Below are 17,474 nucleotides of genomic sequence, written 5' to 3' on the forward strand. Positions count from 1 at the left end.
ACCATAGGAAGAGACTGATGCGTCCTGATTTAAGACTTTGGAAACTTAAACAGCACATTAAGCCTGCGTTTTCTACTCAGTTTTACATCAGTCAATAAATAGACACACATGGTCAGGGTCTCCAGCCAGCTGGATTTTTTAAGATGTGAACTGATGGTGGAAGGGTAAGCAGGTGGGAAAAGGTAGGGCCAGTGAAACAGATGAAAGCATTTTTTTCGTCCTTCAGCAGATGAACAGTCTAACACTTCCCATGTATGTTTCTCATTTTCCCAAATTACTGTAGGCCCCAAATATTAAAATATTAAACTCTGCAAAAGAACCTAATAGAGATTACATGACAGGAAACAGCATGAACTATACTCTGTCCTATACCACAACGGCAAACTCAAACCATAGTTGGCTTTTTCCTTCCCCTAATTATGAGCAGCCAAACCACAAAACCTATGTTAAGATCTTATCAGTTAAGGTTCCCTCATGGGAAAAGTTCAGAAACAGCTGTACAATGAACCACTGCTCAGCTTCAAGTTTCTGAAATAGTCACAAATTAAAAAGAATTAAATCTGTCAATTTTGACACAATATTTGGGCCTCTTCCATCACTTGAGATATTTGTATTAGTGACTTCCTAATTAACACTTTCAAGAAGCATTCAAAGCAAAACAAAACTAACAAAAAAACACCACAGTACACTGGTTTTACTGATACCGGTATCACCTCAAAAGTACAGAGTCTGAATATAAACTGGTAATTTGGGCAAAACAACCCAGAGAATGTAGCTGAATTGTATGTCATGTGAACAGGTTTTCTATAGATTATACATTACTGCCTCTTACTTTTATAACAGGACGCTTGTTAATATCCTCTATTGAAGCTGCTAATGAAGTATTGACTACAGCTTTTCACTCAAACTGTACAGTGATGAGGCTAAACAACCAACATCATTCACAAAAAATACCTTAAATGTACTTCTCCTAAATTGGCATAAAATATATTTAAAAAAACATTTTTTTGAATCAATATGAAACCCCTCTGTGTTTTGCTATTGTTTTCACTAAGTGGGTTATCCATTCTAGATTATGCTGCTCTTAGACAAGCCTGAAAGAGCACATCTAAGAAACAAAAAAACAAGCATAGAGCATAAATAACCCACCTCTCTTCTGTGGTACTAACCACAGCAGGAAAAAGTGCTGATGGCATAGGCTGTATCAAATGGAGCTGTGATGGGATTTAATAGATCTACTAATAAAAAAAAAATTTGTAGACTAATTATTTACTGGTTTGTGAATATAAATGAGTTAAAACTGCAAATGAAATATAAACATTACTTTCTTGTAGCGCTACTTTAAAAATTCTTAGGAAAACTGGTATTTTTACCTGTATATAAAAGTCAGCATATCAACAGAGTATAGGAGAACAAATGCACCTTCACAGAGCTCTTAACAAGCAAGAGCTGTCGTCTTAGTTTGAAAGGCAGTTCTAAGTCATGCTTCCCTGTTGCTGTTTTGTTTGTATTAAAACACTTGTCATTGTACCTCTGCTAATATCAGCCCCAATTAAGAATTTAATTACTCCCTTACTGGCTTTATAGTCTAACAGCTCATTTTCAATGAAGAGTAATACATAATAATATGCAATATTCCCTGCGGTACCTCCACCCAGTAAACTCCTTCCGAGAAAACTGTTTAAATTTAATATTACAAACTCAAGGGTCTTTTCTCCAACTATAGCACTTAGCAATATTTAACTGAAAAGCTGTCCAAAAGCAAGCACCCTTTATCACAGGACTTCAAAAGATCAGAGGTGTAGCTAGATCACATAACTGAGTAACTTTCCGAGTTGTTACAAGTATGTACCAGGCTTACCTGTGCCACTTTGGGCTAGCTTGTAACAGCAGCAACAAACAGCAGTGCTGTAACCCAGGCTGTCATTTTCAACTCTGACACTGGAAGCTGTACTTTTGAAGTCATCATGCAACCTGCCTTATCTTCATCCTTATCTCCAGTGAGGCCACAGTCCCCTCACAAGTGAAAGATACCACTGCAGGAGCTATTATATTTTGGTCTGCTTTGCCTGAAGAAAGAATTAATATCAGTTTACCTTAGTCATGCAATATATTCTAGGGAAAGTTGCTAAGAGATTAAAGACTTAATTTTCATATATAATATTATGTAATAGTTTTAACACTGAGGCAATCTTACAGATGTTAAGCAGACCATTCTTTAAAGCTATTTCTCTATGACAATATCTCAGATTTTTATATCATTAACTTTCAAAACACAAACGAGGTCACAAAAGCAATCTGTTTGATACTAAAGAGAAGTAGAGAGGAATTATTGGAAATGTACTAGAGTTAGATGTCAGCATTTCAGTAAACTAAAAGGCAAGGGGGAAAAAAAATCCATAAAAATTTCCACTAGGTACAAGAGCAGAGCAATTTCTTCAGTCTGAGAAGCTATTTCAAACATCTATGGCTGGATGTACTTCACTAAGTGTGTTAGCACTGTCTTCAGAAATGGAAACCAATTTGCTTATTAGGGCAAAAATATATTGGGGGTAATGAAACAAATATGAAGTTACTTCCTTTTTACATAATTTCAAAGATGTATCATTTGCCTGTGGAATCATTTGACTTTTTCTACAGCAGAAAAAACACTTCAGCTCCTGGGCTTGAGAATATCATATCCCATTAGCTTTATGTAACAAAATTCATTCAACGTAGATTAATTTCTAAATTCTACACCCCAAATACTGATTCTTAATCAGCTTTTTCATTATAATCCTAGCATTAAGATAGAATTTCTAGGTTTTGAACAATATAGTTTCAGCACAAACAGCCAAACACTTCCTGGAACTGCATGGAAAATGGTCAACTCTTTATTGGTAGAAGTCTAATCAGTGTATGATGTGGGTTGAAAGGAAATTAAGAACCCTTTAAGACATTATATACTTGATAAAAAAACGAATCCCCCAAAACTTTCAGGAATGAAGTCAAAGTTACACTTAAATAGGGCAGGGAAGATGAACCTAAACTGCCCCTGAAAAACATTTTCCTACAACATGCATTAGACACCAATCCTTAAACACAGGGTATATATGAAGAAGCGTCTATTACCCCCTCCTATATAGCAAGGTATGAAAATATATCTCTTTATATAGAGCTGATAGAACACGATTATCAAGTTCATAAATACATTTATTTTGGATTACACTTATTAGTGGGCACCTGATCTATGGGAGTATATTTAAGTCATAGTTTGATTCATATTTTACCCACTGTATTTCTGAAGCAACTGAAATATTCTCAGAACAACTCACTTTCAGATCCTCACAAAACAGAATTTTCTTGGACAAAGCTACACTGATCTGAAGACTGTAACTGTTTTTTTAAAAAGTCTGTAAACACTAAATCCAGAAATGTTTTCCGCAATCCAAGAACTTTAAGCTTCATCTGGGGAATGCTCCGATTCCTTCCCCAATCCCTTTCCAAAATAATTCTAAAAACTAAATACTTCAAATCTTGAAAACAGTCTTTAATAAAATTCTGCATACTAATTTGTTTTCTAAAGGATGGGGAAACAATTTTACATGGACGCTTTAATGTGACAGTGAACTATGACTTTTAGATATACTCCCATAGATTAGGTGCACACTCATAAGTGTAATCCAAAATAAATGTATTTAGGAACTTGATAACCATCAGATTGCTTAAACTATATTTGAGGCAAGTCTAATCAGGCAGAAACAAGACTTACTCCCCTTGGCAACACTTCAACAACTTGAAGAAAGGCAGAGTTTTCAAAATTTGAAAAGATAAATAAGCATGTGGGGACAACAAAGTTGAAAAACTCAGTGTAGTTAAAATGTCGAAGACAGTTCTCACCCTAGTAAGACACCAATGCTTTAAAGATAGTATTAAATAAGAAATTCTTACAGTAGTCCAACGCTCAGTACCTGGAACGGGACTAAACACCCTTTAGCATAATCTTTGTATTCACTAAATCCAGAATTCAACAGTAGAGCAGCTGCTCAGTGCCTGGTCTGCAGAATTCAATGAATGACAAAAGTTACCTTAATTCAATGAGATAATCAGCACACATTTACCCTCTACCAAGAGTTTTCCAACCATCTGCAAGGCGGCAGAGCTGACTGCCTATAAAACAACTGGTAGCATGCTGACATGTCCTCACATCACTCATGTCAATGAAAATTTATCTCTTAGCAACAGCTAAAAGGAGTTGAACTTCCAGAAATATTTTAGATGCATCACAAGCCAACAATTTCTTCATAAGTGATTTTGATTGCTGCTGATCTCCAAACAGATGTCTACTCTAATTGGTAAAATTTATTAAATACATACCTGAAATAAGAAAAAGTCAAGCTGTCATGCCCTAAGAAAGCAGTAACAATGGGAGCCGTTCTAGCTGTGCACATAAAAGACAAAAGCTAACCTTATTTGAAGCTGCTGGTCTCACAATATCAGTAACAGTGAAGTAAAAATGCATGCGTTGTGGGGAAAGGAATTTGCTATTAAGGTTGCTGTCAGAAACTGAAAGCTAAGACAAGTCACTACGATAAATATTTTTGACAGGAAAAGCAAAATAAGAGATTCAATGCTAATACCACTTAGCTACTAAAACTATTTTATGATTCTCTTCCCTGCTACATGGGAGCAAATAAAAAAATTTAAGGCATTAATCTTTACAAGTAAATTCCATATAAAACCTCTGATAAAATTAGAAATACACTTGTTTTAGCAAAACTCATCAGCATTAGCAAAATATCAAGCAAATTAAAATTTTACCACCAGACGGAGATCAGGAAATGGAAAAAGTTTGTTCTCAGCTATATTACAAAGTCTTCTCTAGAAAACAAGTCATGCAGAGGTCTCTTCAAAATACATCCAAAGACAATATTGAGAAAGAAACAATATAAATCATTCAGATTCTGATTCACATTAGCAGATAATGCACAGTTTTGCTTTCTTCCATCACTAGTGTTTTCCAGGAGACATAAACCAAAATCTGTCAATCCTAAGATGAATAGAAGCCACATCTATTTATTTCAAATCACAGGCAGAACTGAGGTGTCATCTTGAATTCAGAGCAGTATAGGAAGTTGGGAACACAGAGGATGATTCCTCCAGTAGTTTATTAATCCAAATAAAAGACTCCTACCATCCATCTCATGTTCAGATCAGAAAAGACTCCTGCAACTCTCCACTGAAAGACTGAAAACATGCCTGCAAGAAGAGCAGCTAGTCACTGGTTTTTAAACACAGTGCACAAATCCATAAAGCAAAAACAACTGCCCATCATCACAAACTCCAAATGGCAAAGCCCAGAACTTATTGAACACAAGTACCAATAAGTGTATGGCAGACAAGCATGTCAAGTGACCCAACAAGTGAAATTCTTTGAACAGAAAGCCACAGGGCAAGTCACTGGCTTCTCAGAGAGGACAAGCTCCAGTACTTTTGCATGTAGCTAAAACATACATGTACAAGCATGGGAGCAGATCATCCCTACGGACACTCAGCATGTGCTGCTACCCTGAGAACCCACCCTGCATGTGGTTTGAGTAATTTCTCGACTGATTTATCTATAAATTTCAGACCTTCAGAAAACATCTGTAACATCCAAAAGCCTGCTTTCCTAGATCAGCAGAATGCATGCCAAACATATCAAAATAAATGCACTGAGTTTACTCTACAACTTTTCAATATTAAAGCAGATTCATATTCGCAAAACAGCATTAACAAGTTTTTTGTGACTGTCCTGGGGTTTTGAATGTAAAAACATTCAGTTTTTACAACTGGATAACGGGGAAAGGGAAGAAAACTAGACAGTTCGAGGCAGAGCAAAAATATTCAGACCAGAAAATACCATGTTTATGTATAACCCCATTGTTTATTACATTAACCTCTGTGTTTATATTTATAAACTGACTGATAACCAAATACTTACTTGCAGGAGTCAATGCACTGTCCTCTTCCTCTACCATTAATAGATTCTTGTTAAACTGACTCCTACAGCAGGCATACTAGCATTCAGAGGTCAAAAGAAAAAAAATCAAAGTAGGAAATGAAAGCTGAGTATCTTTAAATTTGGAACAGAAGGGAGGGATACAGCAGCCTTCATAAGCATAGAACTTGTTAACTAGATACTATTAAGTTCAGTGATCATAACAGAACTTTCTTTGGTCTTAAGAATCTTTTCAGGCTCAAACACTAACTTTTTCATCACCCATTTAACTGTATTTTTGTATAATGTCTTTGCTAACTACTGCTCATTATCCACTAAATGCTAAGCATTTTAAAGAATTCCACGCTACTTGCAAGTTAGGTATTACTCACATTTTTACCAGTTAGGTTGCTCAGGACCTTGCCTGTTACAGCTCTGATCACCTCTGAGGATGGAGATTCCATTGCCACTCCGAGTCCCTGTTCCATGTCTCTCCATCCTCATTTTAAAGGATTTTGTCCTTCATCTATCTTCAATTTCTCTTGATGCAGCTTGTGCCAGTTACCTCTCATTAGCTTGCCATCTGAAAAATAGCAGCCTCCATCTTCACTATAATCACCCAATGTGTAGTGCTGAAAGAGATGCTCTAACACAACAGTCCCACACATCTATGGCAATTTTATCTTGACTGTACTCCTTTCAACTGTTACGTGTAAATACTTCCTGCTGCCTAGGGAAGTATTGGAATCACTATCCCTGGAAGCGTTCACAAAACATACAGATGCAGCCCTTGGGAACATGGTTTAATGGTGAACATAGCAGTGCTATGTTAACAGTTGGACTCACTGATCTTTGAGGTCTTTTCCACCCTAAATAATTCTATGATTCTCCTTATTCATTAGTTAAGAACTGCCTGTACTCTATGTCTGAAACACGGGTGCCACTGACATTTGTCTTTTATTGAGCCAAATGCAAACATTGCTAGTTAGTGTTGCCACGGATACATGGACATTACACAAAAATTACTTCTTAAAACTACAGTCACTCATCTGCACCATTTTGGAAAAACAGATGTGAAATTGAAGCCAACTTCAAAATACCACCAGTGATGAAATTAACTCCTGAAGAGCATGTGGAAAACGTGCGGCAAACTCACCATAGCTTAAAGCTAGCTCTACTTCTATTCCTAGATGAGAAAACATCAACCATGCCTACCAGACACCTCTGCTGAGGTCATACAGAGCTTTTTTCCTGTGCCAGAGCTCTGCTTGTAATTAAAACCAGAAGTCTCAAGCCTGCGCCACCTAGGACTGCATTAATTGGTAACTTCTGGACTGTACCACCACAACCACGAGGGGAGAAAAATGGGACTCTGTCCCTCTAGACCCCAAAAACTTGACAAAGCAGAAATTTGTGCACACTAGCTAGTACTGTAGTGACAAGGCACAAGAGCAGACAATTTACAAGTCTGCAGTTTCCCTCACCACATGGGATTTTTCCTTATGCAACATCTTCTCTACAGCACAACCTGAAGTCACAATAATCCATACAAACCTAGAACTAAGTGCAGCAGCCCTGGAGCTGCCTACGCAGGCATCCCTGTAACAGGTCACACCCACTCATTTCAAGAAGGCTGGCTGTGCCTGCAAATTCAAAACTTCAAGCTCTTCACAAAGAACCTGGAGAGGAAAAAAAAAAAACCACGGAAAAATCTATGTGACACCAGTAATAATTTTCCTCAATGAGGGATATAAGAAGATTGGGAAAAACAACAATAAATACAAGTAATATTGCAACTGAAGGAAATCACACTGGTTTAGAAGTTGATGTGTTCCTTACCAGGTAACCACAAAGGACAGCAGTAGACCAGTCAGCTAAGGGATGCCTGATCTGACGTGCCATCATGTTCAAAATTCTACAGCCACCATTTGAGCCCTAAAACTGTTGTTCCAGTACACAACAGCACTCCATCCACTTGGTTCCATAAAGTCCTAGTGTCCTGACTTGAAACAGGCCCTCAAATCATGGATCTGTCCTTATATCCAGGCGAACATAGTCCTGAATACAGAGAGCCAAGATCCATAAATGGATTCAAAGTTCTAAAAACCTTTAATACCTGTTGATCTTTTCTTAATGCTAGCTTGAAATTCTTTCAAAAGTGAGTCTTTTGCCATTTCCAACTACCAAATTGGAAAACTGTGGTTAATTAGCAGTTAATCTATATCTGAGATCTTTCTTGACAAAAAAAAAATAACATGTCAAATATAGCAGACAACTTCAACTGCAAGTAATCAGGGTTTTTCATCACATGTTTTACAATAAAGTTCCTGCAACAACAGGAAACAATATGGAATTGCTATCCTGTTCCAACTGACATGGAAAAAATACCCAAGAGTCAAGACCATCACTATTATTGAACATGGAAAAGCAAAGACACTTTCAACAGGTAAGAAAACAGCACTGAGAAAATACACTAGGTAGTTCTCCTTATATCTAAGGCAGCCTTCTGGTATTTCTATGTTTTAGAAGGAATCTTGACAAAGGAGATATCCATGCATTGACTAGTTGAAGAAAAATTAATCTGGGAGGAAAAATGCAGAATAAAACCTCTAACCATAGTTTAGGAGTCAAATGTCACTCCCGGTTAAGCCAGAGGAGTTCACAGAAAACAGCATAGATGAATAAACACCAACAGAATTGCTGGAACTACATAGGATTTCTTTAACTCACTGCTGTCAGTTTCACTACAGGACTCACCACAGAACACCACACCAATTAATTTTGAAGGGAAACAACCAAAAGAATCAAAGTTTAGCAAGCCTTAGGATTAAACAGCCTGCAGTATAAGGTTTGGAATCACTCCTTGCAGTAAACAAGAACCACAGGCATATCATGCAGAACTATGTTCAGAATATCCAACTTGGGGGAAAAAAAAGATGAGTAGGGTCTTCCCTCATGGTTCTATAGGCTACTGCAAATATGACCCTGTTTGCAGAAACTAATTCACATCAGAAATTAAAAACTAACCTCTACCCTGCCTTAGGAAGGAACAGACCAATCTAACTCAGGAAACAGTAGTATTTCACTTACTTCCCACCATACAATTCAAGAAAACTCTTACAAGCATGCTTCTTGGGTTGGTTCAAATGTGCTAAATTGTAAAACACACAAAAAAAAAAAAAAAAGCCCCCCAAAGCCACATATATCTATCTATACAGCAGTATGAGTTGCTTCTTCACAATATGGGATGATGAGACACTTCCACTTCAATTTCTGGTAAGGTCCAGTATCTCAGGTGTTAATAGGACCTATTTCTAAGAATTCCCTTGGCTTATGCACAGGGTTGGTACTTTTATCATTTCAGAAGCTACAGGGACAGAAAAAACCAAAACAAAACCAAAAACTACCACCCACACACAAAACCCCCCAAAATAAAACAAACAACAACAACAAAACCCACCAAAAAAAAAAAAAATCAAGACCCCAAACCAAAACACCCCAAAACACAAGAGCAGCAGTACCTAGCAATCATCCCAGAACTTCCAGGACTAGATATACACACAGTTAAGGTGCAGGCCACCCTTCCAAGAAATAAAGGTAACTTGTGAATTGAAATAATGAGAAGCACAAACATGAGACGTAGTGTTTGCCAAGTAATGCCAACATTCCTCAGTATTTTGTCACCATGAAGATGTTATGAGGAGAGAAACAAAGGTTGCATCTGAAGACAACAGTATTTTATGGACTGACAAAGTTCAAACCTTTTTCAAAGTTCAAACAAGATTTCTTTTCCATTTCCCCGTATACAGTCTCTTCAATTGTAGCACTGCAGACACTCTAGAAACTTCTCCACCACTGTATTTTGGTGCTCAAACTCACCCTCATAAGCACAGACACCACATAAAGCCAGCTCCCAAAGTTTGGCATTACAAATAACCCCTCACGTGTAAATCTGCAAGATACATTGTGCATTCCTTTCTGCCTCCCTTTTCTGTTTCTGCACAGTGGAAAGTCTAGAGGACTGAGGCAACAAGAAATCTAAACCAACGCTGTCTTGCTGCCTACCCACAGGAAGAGAAACTGAGCAAGGAGGAGCCTGGATGCCAAAAAAGCAATTCGCTATAGATTGGCCCTTTGCCTGAAAGACAGAAGGAGGAACACCCAGTGTCTGCACTGGCACAAGCTACATACCAGAAAACTGAAATTCAACCCATGCCAAGTTACACTTTGAAAAGCTAAATGTACGTAGGCCAGTGAAAACAAAATTAGATAGGAGTGCAGGGTAAGAAAAATTAATAAAACAAGTTTGGTTTTGCATGAAAGCTTAGAAAGACAAAATGAAAGTGAAAGAGGGATTAATAAAATTTTTCATGCCAATAATCAGATGAAAATCACAGTTGCTGAGCTGTTCAAGAGAGCATGGAAGAGAACCAACACCAAGCCATCTCCATTTGAACTGCATCTTTGAAGTTTAAGTACTAATTATTCTGAACACAGCAAAGATGTAACTATTGAGATACACTTTGCATTCCCACAGCCCTCTGAAAATGTTACAATGGCCACTTCCTCTTCACCTTTAAAAGCTGGATCTATCCTTTTAAATTATGTCTAAAAATAAGCAAATAAAAAGCTGCCTACAGCCTACAAATATCTGTTTCTTTGAGTTTATAGTCACATAGCATTTGTGCTCAGGAAATGGCTAACTCCCAAGACTTCTTAGGTTTCATGCAGCTCCCAAACTGCAGAACCTTCCTACTGCTTGTCCCAGAGACAAGGAAAACACTCAGAGAAAACATCAGCAATGTTGCCATTCTAAACTGACACCATTAAAGATAAATTAAACACTCTTCTTAAAACTAACCGTAAGTTTTAAATACCACTTTGCTGCATTTCCAGAAGTGCATTTTAATGCTTCAAAGACTTATTGAAAAGCTAAGTATCACTCAATTTTCCTCTCTCTTCGCACCCTTCCCTACTATGTAACCAGTTTTTACACTGCATTTTCTGGCTAACATATTCATACAGCCCTTTTCAGAAAATACTTGGTGAGAAAAGGTGTGAAGCAAAAGGGAGGGTATCTATGCAAGATACTCTTGAGCATAAGGAAGTGCACATAAGACCAGTTAAACTGTTTAAATATGCACTGCAACATAGCAAAGTGCACGAGATCAAACTGCTGCACAACAAAATTATTTTTCTGCTTTCCTGTGTGTGTGTATGTTTTGGCTTTTTTGTTTCTTTATTTGAGGAAAATTTTTTCTGGATTTTTTTTCAGGACATAAAAAAGACACTGCAAATCTTCCTCCTGAAGGATACCACTGTTTTCAGTTTTCCTTCATTCTTAAGGCAGCTCCACCTCTAGCTGGATGCTGTCCTTCACACACCCAGTTAACACTAAAACAGGCACCTTTTGAAGTGCATTGATTCAAGTTACCTGTCCAGACACATCAGTGAGCATTTACCTCAATGTAACCATCAGAGTACTTCAAGTAACTGAAAAGTCCTTTATATAATATACACTACTCATGACACGCTATACCACCTAGACACCATATAGCTGCCAAAAGCTACCGACCTTCCAACAAAATCTGTCTTTACACGAACGTTGTACTTCTATCTCTTCATTCAGAGATGAAAAAGCAACCCTCCACACACACAAGGAAATGGAAAGGGATGGAGTAAGCGAAGATTTAAACAGTTGCACTGCATGCTTTCTCCTGCTCTAACTCAAGAGTTGATACAACTTTGCCCAAATCCAGAAGAGTCAGAGTAATACTTGAGACACCATTTTTATACAAATCCTTTCTTCCAGGTCAATGGATAACAGGAGGAAACATGTCAGCTACATCGCTGTAACTAATTGCAGCTATTTCTAAATCTAATGAAACAAGAGAACTATATCTAGTAGGATTGGATCACCCAGTTAATACAGACGAGAAAAGCAGCTCCATATCATCACCACTAAGACAAATGTTTAGCACTTCCAGCTCCCTGTTCCAACTATTTCATAGAATGCAAACCACTCAACACTCCTGTCACATAGTCAAGGCTCCAGGTCTGCAAAACTAAATTCAGTGACACTGCATTTCCATAGTATTTATCTTCTCAGTGTATTACATACTCAGATGCTTTGGGTGGGTGACTGAAGCAAGCAAACAAAACCAGAAATCCCAAACCAAAACAACCAATAAGACCCCAAACAAACCAACAACAACCCACGCACAACACAATCACACACACAGGCCATACTGTATCTCTTCTGATCACCTTTCACTCCCTCAGGAAGAAAAGTTCAGAGTCTGCATTTGAGTGTGAATGTTCAGAATGACTGAGAGCTCTAACGCACTTCTAATGCACCAAATCTGTCTCATCCTGATGAGATGTTAATTATGCATTAATTAAAGAAAAATAATCAAAATTACTCAAACTTCCACAGATATCAAAACAGACTTCTGTGTATCCCTCCATTTGTTCTTCTCCTCCAGAAAGGTCAACAAAAGACATACTAGAAGTTCACCTCTAGTATTTGAAAACAAAAAAACCAAACCAAACATACAAAATTAGCCACCCCAACAAAAATCATCTCTTACTTGTGCTAGCTATAGAAAGAGCCAAAGAAACTTTAAAATACACCAATCTCATCAAACATCAGCCATTCCTAAGAGATGCCAGTTGGATAAATTTATTGTATTAATTTCAATAAATAATCTTAACATGCCCCATACTGTCACTTAAATGTTTCCAATAAAAATAGCCTAACAGTTTTCTTGCAATGTCATTCTTCTTATACACAAATTAACATCAATTTCAAATGAAGATGCAGTCACATCCCAATAACAGGGACAACTTATGTACACTTAACTTTCAGAACTGTCCCTGAAGTATATAAAGCCGCACATAGTGAAGAACAGTAAAAATCCCATATTTAAAACAAGTCTCTGTATTTGCTCAGTAACCCTGATCACAGCTAGCACAGCTAAGTGGACACTACACTAACATGGAACTACTGATTCACCAACCTCACATCAAAACTATTTTTGTCAGGAAAAACCGTATGCCAGTTTTTAAACACGCAAGTCACACTGCTAATTTTGAGGCACCCAAATGAAAGCTTATTTCTTGCCAAAGCACTTGCTAAAGAACAGATTTGTTTGGCTAACTTCTAGAAGACAGATTTATCCTTATACCAGTATTTTAGTATGGCAGTAATGGCTTTTTTAGCACCATGACCCAAGTAACATTCCATGCAATGGGTGCCAGTCCCAGTAGGTAGCCTAACAAGGGAGATTTTTGTTTCTACAGAATTCATGTTACTTGGGTTGCTCAGTACTCCAGCCCTCAAATTTTTCATGTCATTACAGTATCAGAATTACAGTAGAAACTCAAAGTACTTAAAACAGACAGCTTTATCACTACAACTAATTAAATGTTTATAGTGTATGGCTACAGCAGTAATTGCACAGTATGCAGCACTTCTGAATTTCCATTCAGATTATAGAATGTGAAGCTCCATGCATCCCTCAAATACCCAAGAGGTCCAATTTGACAGAAATAGATATCCATATATAAATGCAATCATATTTAACATACCTTTAGAGAAGCTCACAAAAATAAAGCTACAACTACTCACCTCTGACAGTTCTCTAAGCAACTGTTCCTGAAGACCTCACTAAATAATTCTAACGCAAGCATTTTCTATTCTGCATCCTCCATCATCTCACAATCAAAGGAAAAAGATGAATGAAAACCATCATTGAGCTTCTAGGAGACACTGGTGGCACCTCTACAATAGCAAAACTCTCTGAACTATTGCACGTCTAAAACAACTGACATCAAACTTGACCAGCCAGAAGAGGAAAACAAAAACAAAAAAAGAAAACAACCTCAAACCATCAACTTACAAATAATTGTAAGTCAATTCAACTACAACAAGTAACTTTCTTTCCCCCAAGTACACTGAAAATTCCAAACACACTTCACCATACGAAATGGGAAATGATCAAAGAATGCCTGCAGACATGTCTTTGACACTATCATTTCATAAACAAAAAACTAATTGATAACTCTTTCTCCCTCAAGGCTGAAACCCTGTGAACAATTAACTTCAAAACAAGACTCAAGTAATAGCAAAAATAAACCCATGTAGGGAGTGCAACAAAAGTGAAACAGGAGGAGGATCCTGCAGTTTAGCTCAAATTGACACTCTAACACCGTCACTTCTGTTCCTAGAATATTTACATTAATTCCAGTTTCTATTAATTGTCATTTTAAAGCTAACTATGTACATACAAATATAATTAAAAAATAATAATTCTAATGGTCTTAAACATCACTAAGTCCCACCAGTGGTACTTCAGGTGGTGGTCAAACCACAAGAAAAACAGTATATCCAGGCAGAAAATGAAGGTAAAAGGCCACAATCAAATCATACTGCAGATTTCAGCTACACCAGTCTGTCAGGCAAGACAGAACAATCTCATACCTACAACAGAGCATACAGCTGTACTCTTCCCTGCTGCTCTGTTCATCTACTGAAAATACACAAAGCAAACTATCCAATGCAGAACAGCAGGACATAGGGAGCCAAGTAAAATTCATTTACCAGCACTGGTCCTGCACGCATCTTGGATATACATCCCCACTCATATATATTTAAATGGGTAAATAAAGCACAAGAAGAATCATTACTTTTGTATTAGTTTAATAAACAAAGGATATCAAGAAGAGTTTTTCATTACTACATTAGCTCTCATTTTTCAGACTTACCTGGTCTTTTTCATGGGGTAATAGGCTGACAGGTGGAAGGGAAGCTGGGAAGGTGCTGGAGTATTTCGGAGCTGCTTTGCTTTCCAAACTGCCATAATTCACTCTATACTGAGGACCATCCTTCAGTAACCTCCCATTGTTCACAGCACGTTTGGCCCCTAGCCGCAACCTCTGCTGAAAGGCAGGATTGTTGAAAATACTTGCTAGGTCATTTTGACTTCTCAAATATTTCTCTATGTTTTTCAGGGAGGAGCCATTAGGTTCTTGAAGCCCTTCAATTGCTCTTCTCAAGAGTTTATTCCAATCCACATTACGAAGCTCATTACAAGCTCCTCTAGATCCCTTAACAGATTTGGGAATAGTGCCAGGTTTAACACATGAAAACCGTCCAGGATTATCTGGGTCCTTGTAGGATGCAAGACCTTTGTTAGTAACTTTAAGAATAGAACCATCTTGAACACTAAGTTCCAACTGTTCTGAAACAGTCTTCTTATCTAATCCATGGGAAGCACAAACAGCATGACATATTCTCTCTTCAGAAGGCCTTTGCTTTTGCTTTTTAACTTTTTGTATAGCTTCCAGAATCCACTCCGTATAAAGAGGGTTGGCAAGTTTTACCATGGTTGACCAGTAATTGTTTCCAGCCAAGAGTTACCCATAGAGGTTCCTCCTTATCCTTTTAGCAGATCTTTCCGAGGTTGTTCACACCTCAAACACAAATGAAAGGATTCCACACACTGCTTGGACACATGTCAAAAATATCCACCCTGAGGAGTCAGAAAAGGCAGAGAAATACCTGCTGACTGAAACTTTCCAACTACATTACTGTTAGCGAAACATAGAAGGGATTCATCTGTGATGACACCGGCAGGTCCTTAAAAGAAAGTTTGTTGCAACCTTTGAAAAGAAAAAACAAGAGGCAGGGAGAGAATATAGTTAATGCTAAAGTACTAAAAAGAAAAATCATATTCAGACATGCATTCATACTATAGATGGTACAGCGTAGAAAAATCTTCGTGATGTTATATGAAACATTTGTCAGTTCCCACCCCACACCAAACAAGTCATCATAAAGTCCTTCTGCTTCTCATAACAGTCAGGGGATTTAGTTTTCCTAAATTCCATCACCCCAACACTTAACCTACTACTGACCTACTGGACAATTTCCATTCAGTCAGGGATCTGAAAACACTCCCTAAAACAAACTGCCTACAAATAATTTCTGCATGGATTATACATGCACTAGAAAACCCAAACAAACAGAAAACCAAACCCCAGCCAATGAAAGTCAAATTATTAACCACTGCCAATTCTTACAATATCCTGTGTCTAAGAGTTCTGCCATGTTGATTACACAACTCAGGAAAATCAAAACCAAAAGTATCAGAATCAAGTTACAAGTATTACACCCTTCATTAATATTTAGGTACCCTACAAAACCAAAATACATCACAAATGCACTTCTCATTTTAAGGCATTCAGCACAGGGGCATTTTTGATACAAATCCTTAGGAACAGAAATTAAAACTAAGTAACAGGAGGCATTTTCACATAAATAGGTTGTCAGCACACAGATGTATTAAAAGAGGTCACAATGAAAAATGTTTTATTGACTCACAGTTTAACAAAAAATTTTGTTTACTTATTATGGAATACATAACTCTAACAGAAAATTCAGTGTCTACAAAAACTCATTTAAGAAACCTGAAAGAACATGTTGATGAGGAGTTTATTCATTCTGGGAAAATATATGAAAAATATAAAACAACAGTCTCACAAATTAAACTTAGACAGGAGTTGCATAATGAATAAATATTTTTGAAGTATTCTTTTTTTCTGCCATGAAGTGAGTGAGAACTTCTGAAGGCATTAACAGAACTGTATAATTACTTTGAATCAAAGGAAAACAAATAAAAAACAGAAGAGAAAAATTTTCTTTCTCAATATATGGGTTATCTTGTAAAGTAGAAGATTCACCAGTTTCACAGCAAAAATTTAAAATTAGTTAATATGCAACTACATTTATAAAGCTATGGCAAACAGCCTACAAATAACAAAATCATCTATGATTACACAAGTCCTGGTCCTCATCTTTCTTCATTTACTCCAGTCATCCTGCATTTAAATCATGTTCAAAAACTTGAGCAAATTATCACTAGGAAAAAACCCTGAACTGATACAGTAATCAAAAGTATTTCCAATCTGTTAAAAAGATTCCTCGGCAACTATGAGGACAAAGAATATAACACCACATCCTTTCTGTCCTATACCTTTTTCTTACTCTGTCCTTCAAAAATGTCTTTAAATATAAATTCCAGCTCATGTTTCACACATTATTATACCTACACAACAGGATTAGTAACAAAAGTTCAGCTGGTTACTGGTGAGTATAAAATTTTTCTATACCCAAATAGTCAATATTAATCAATTCATTTTACAAATCTGTCCTTCTTGATTTTGATCAAAGCTTAAACATTTTCAGATTTATAAATATGAAAATTCAAGTGACTGCCAGACTGAAAAAGACACATTCCTGATGCAAATGCAGGGCCTGAATGCTGAACTGGCTCACATACTGAACCCTATTGATCTACACGGATTGAATCCTGTTTCTTGCTTACAGACTGTACTCATGGAAGTTGTATTTGATAACAGGTCTGTGTATTTCAAGTATCTGTAATCCAACAATAACTTGTTCTGTAAACAGACATTTTCATTTATTCCAGCTAGCAAAAGCCATTCTTTCCCT

General features: G+C 37.1%; 1 protein-coding gene across 1 annotated transcript in view; it reads right to left on the reverse strand.

Annotated features, from left to right (window-relative positions):
* The window catches only part of KAT6B (lysine acetyltransferase 6B), a 110,943-nt gene that overhangs the window by 88,341 nt on the left and 5,128 nt on the right, over window positions 1-17,474 (reverse strand). The window contains 1 exon segment of the mRNA XM_017746330.1: window positions 14,726-15,622. Within this exon segment, the coding sequence (XP_017601819.1) occupies window positions 14,726-15,346 (621 nt within the window). The 5' untranslated portion in view covers window positions 15,347-15,622.

The sequence above is a fragment of the Corvus brachyrhynchos genome, unplaced genomic scaffold (genome assembly GCF_000691975.1).
Source record: "Corvus brachyrhynchos isolate BGI_N302 unplaced genomic scaffold, ASM69197v1 scaffold279, whole genome shotgun sequence".
Lineage (NCBI taxonomy): Eukaryota > Metazoa > Chordata > Aves > Passeriformes > Corvidae > Corvus > Corvus brachyrhynchos.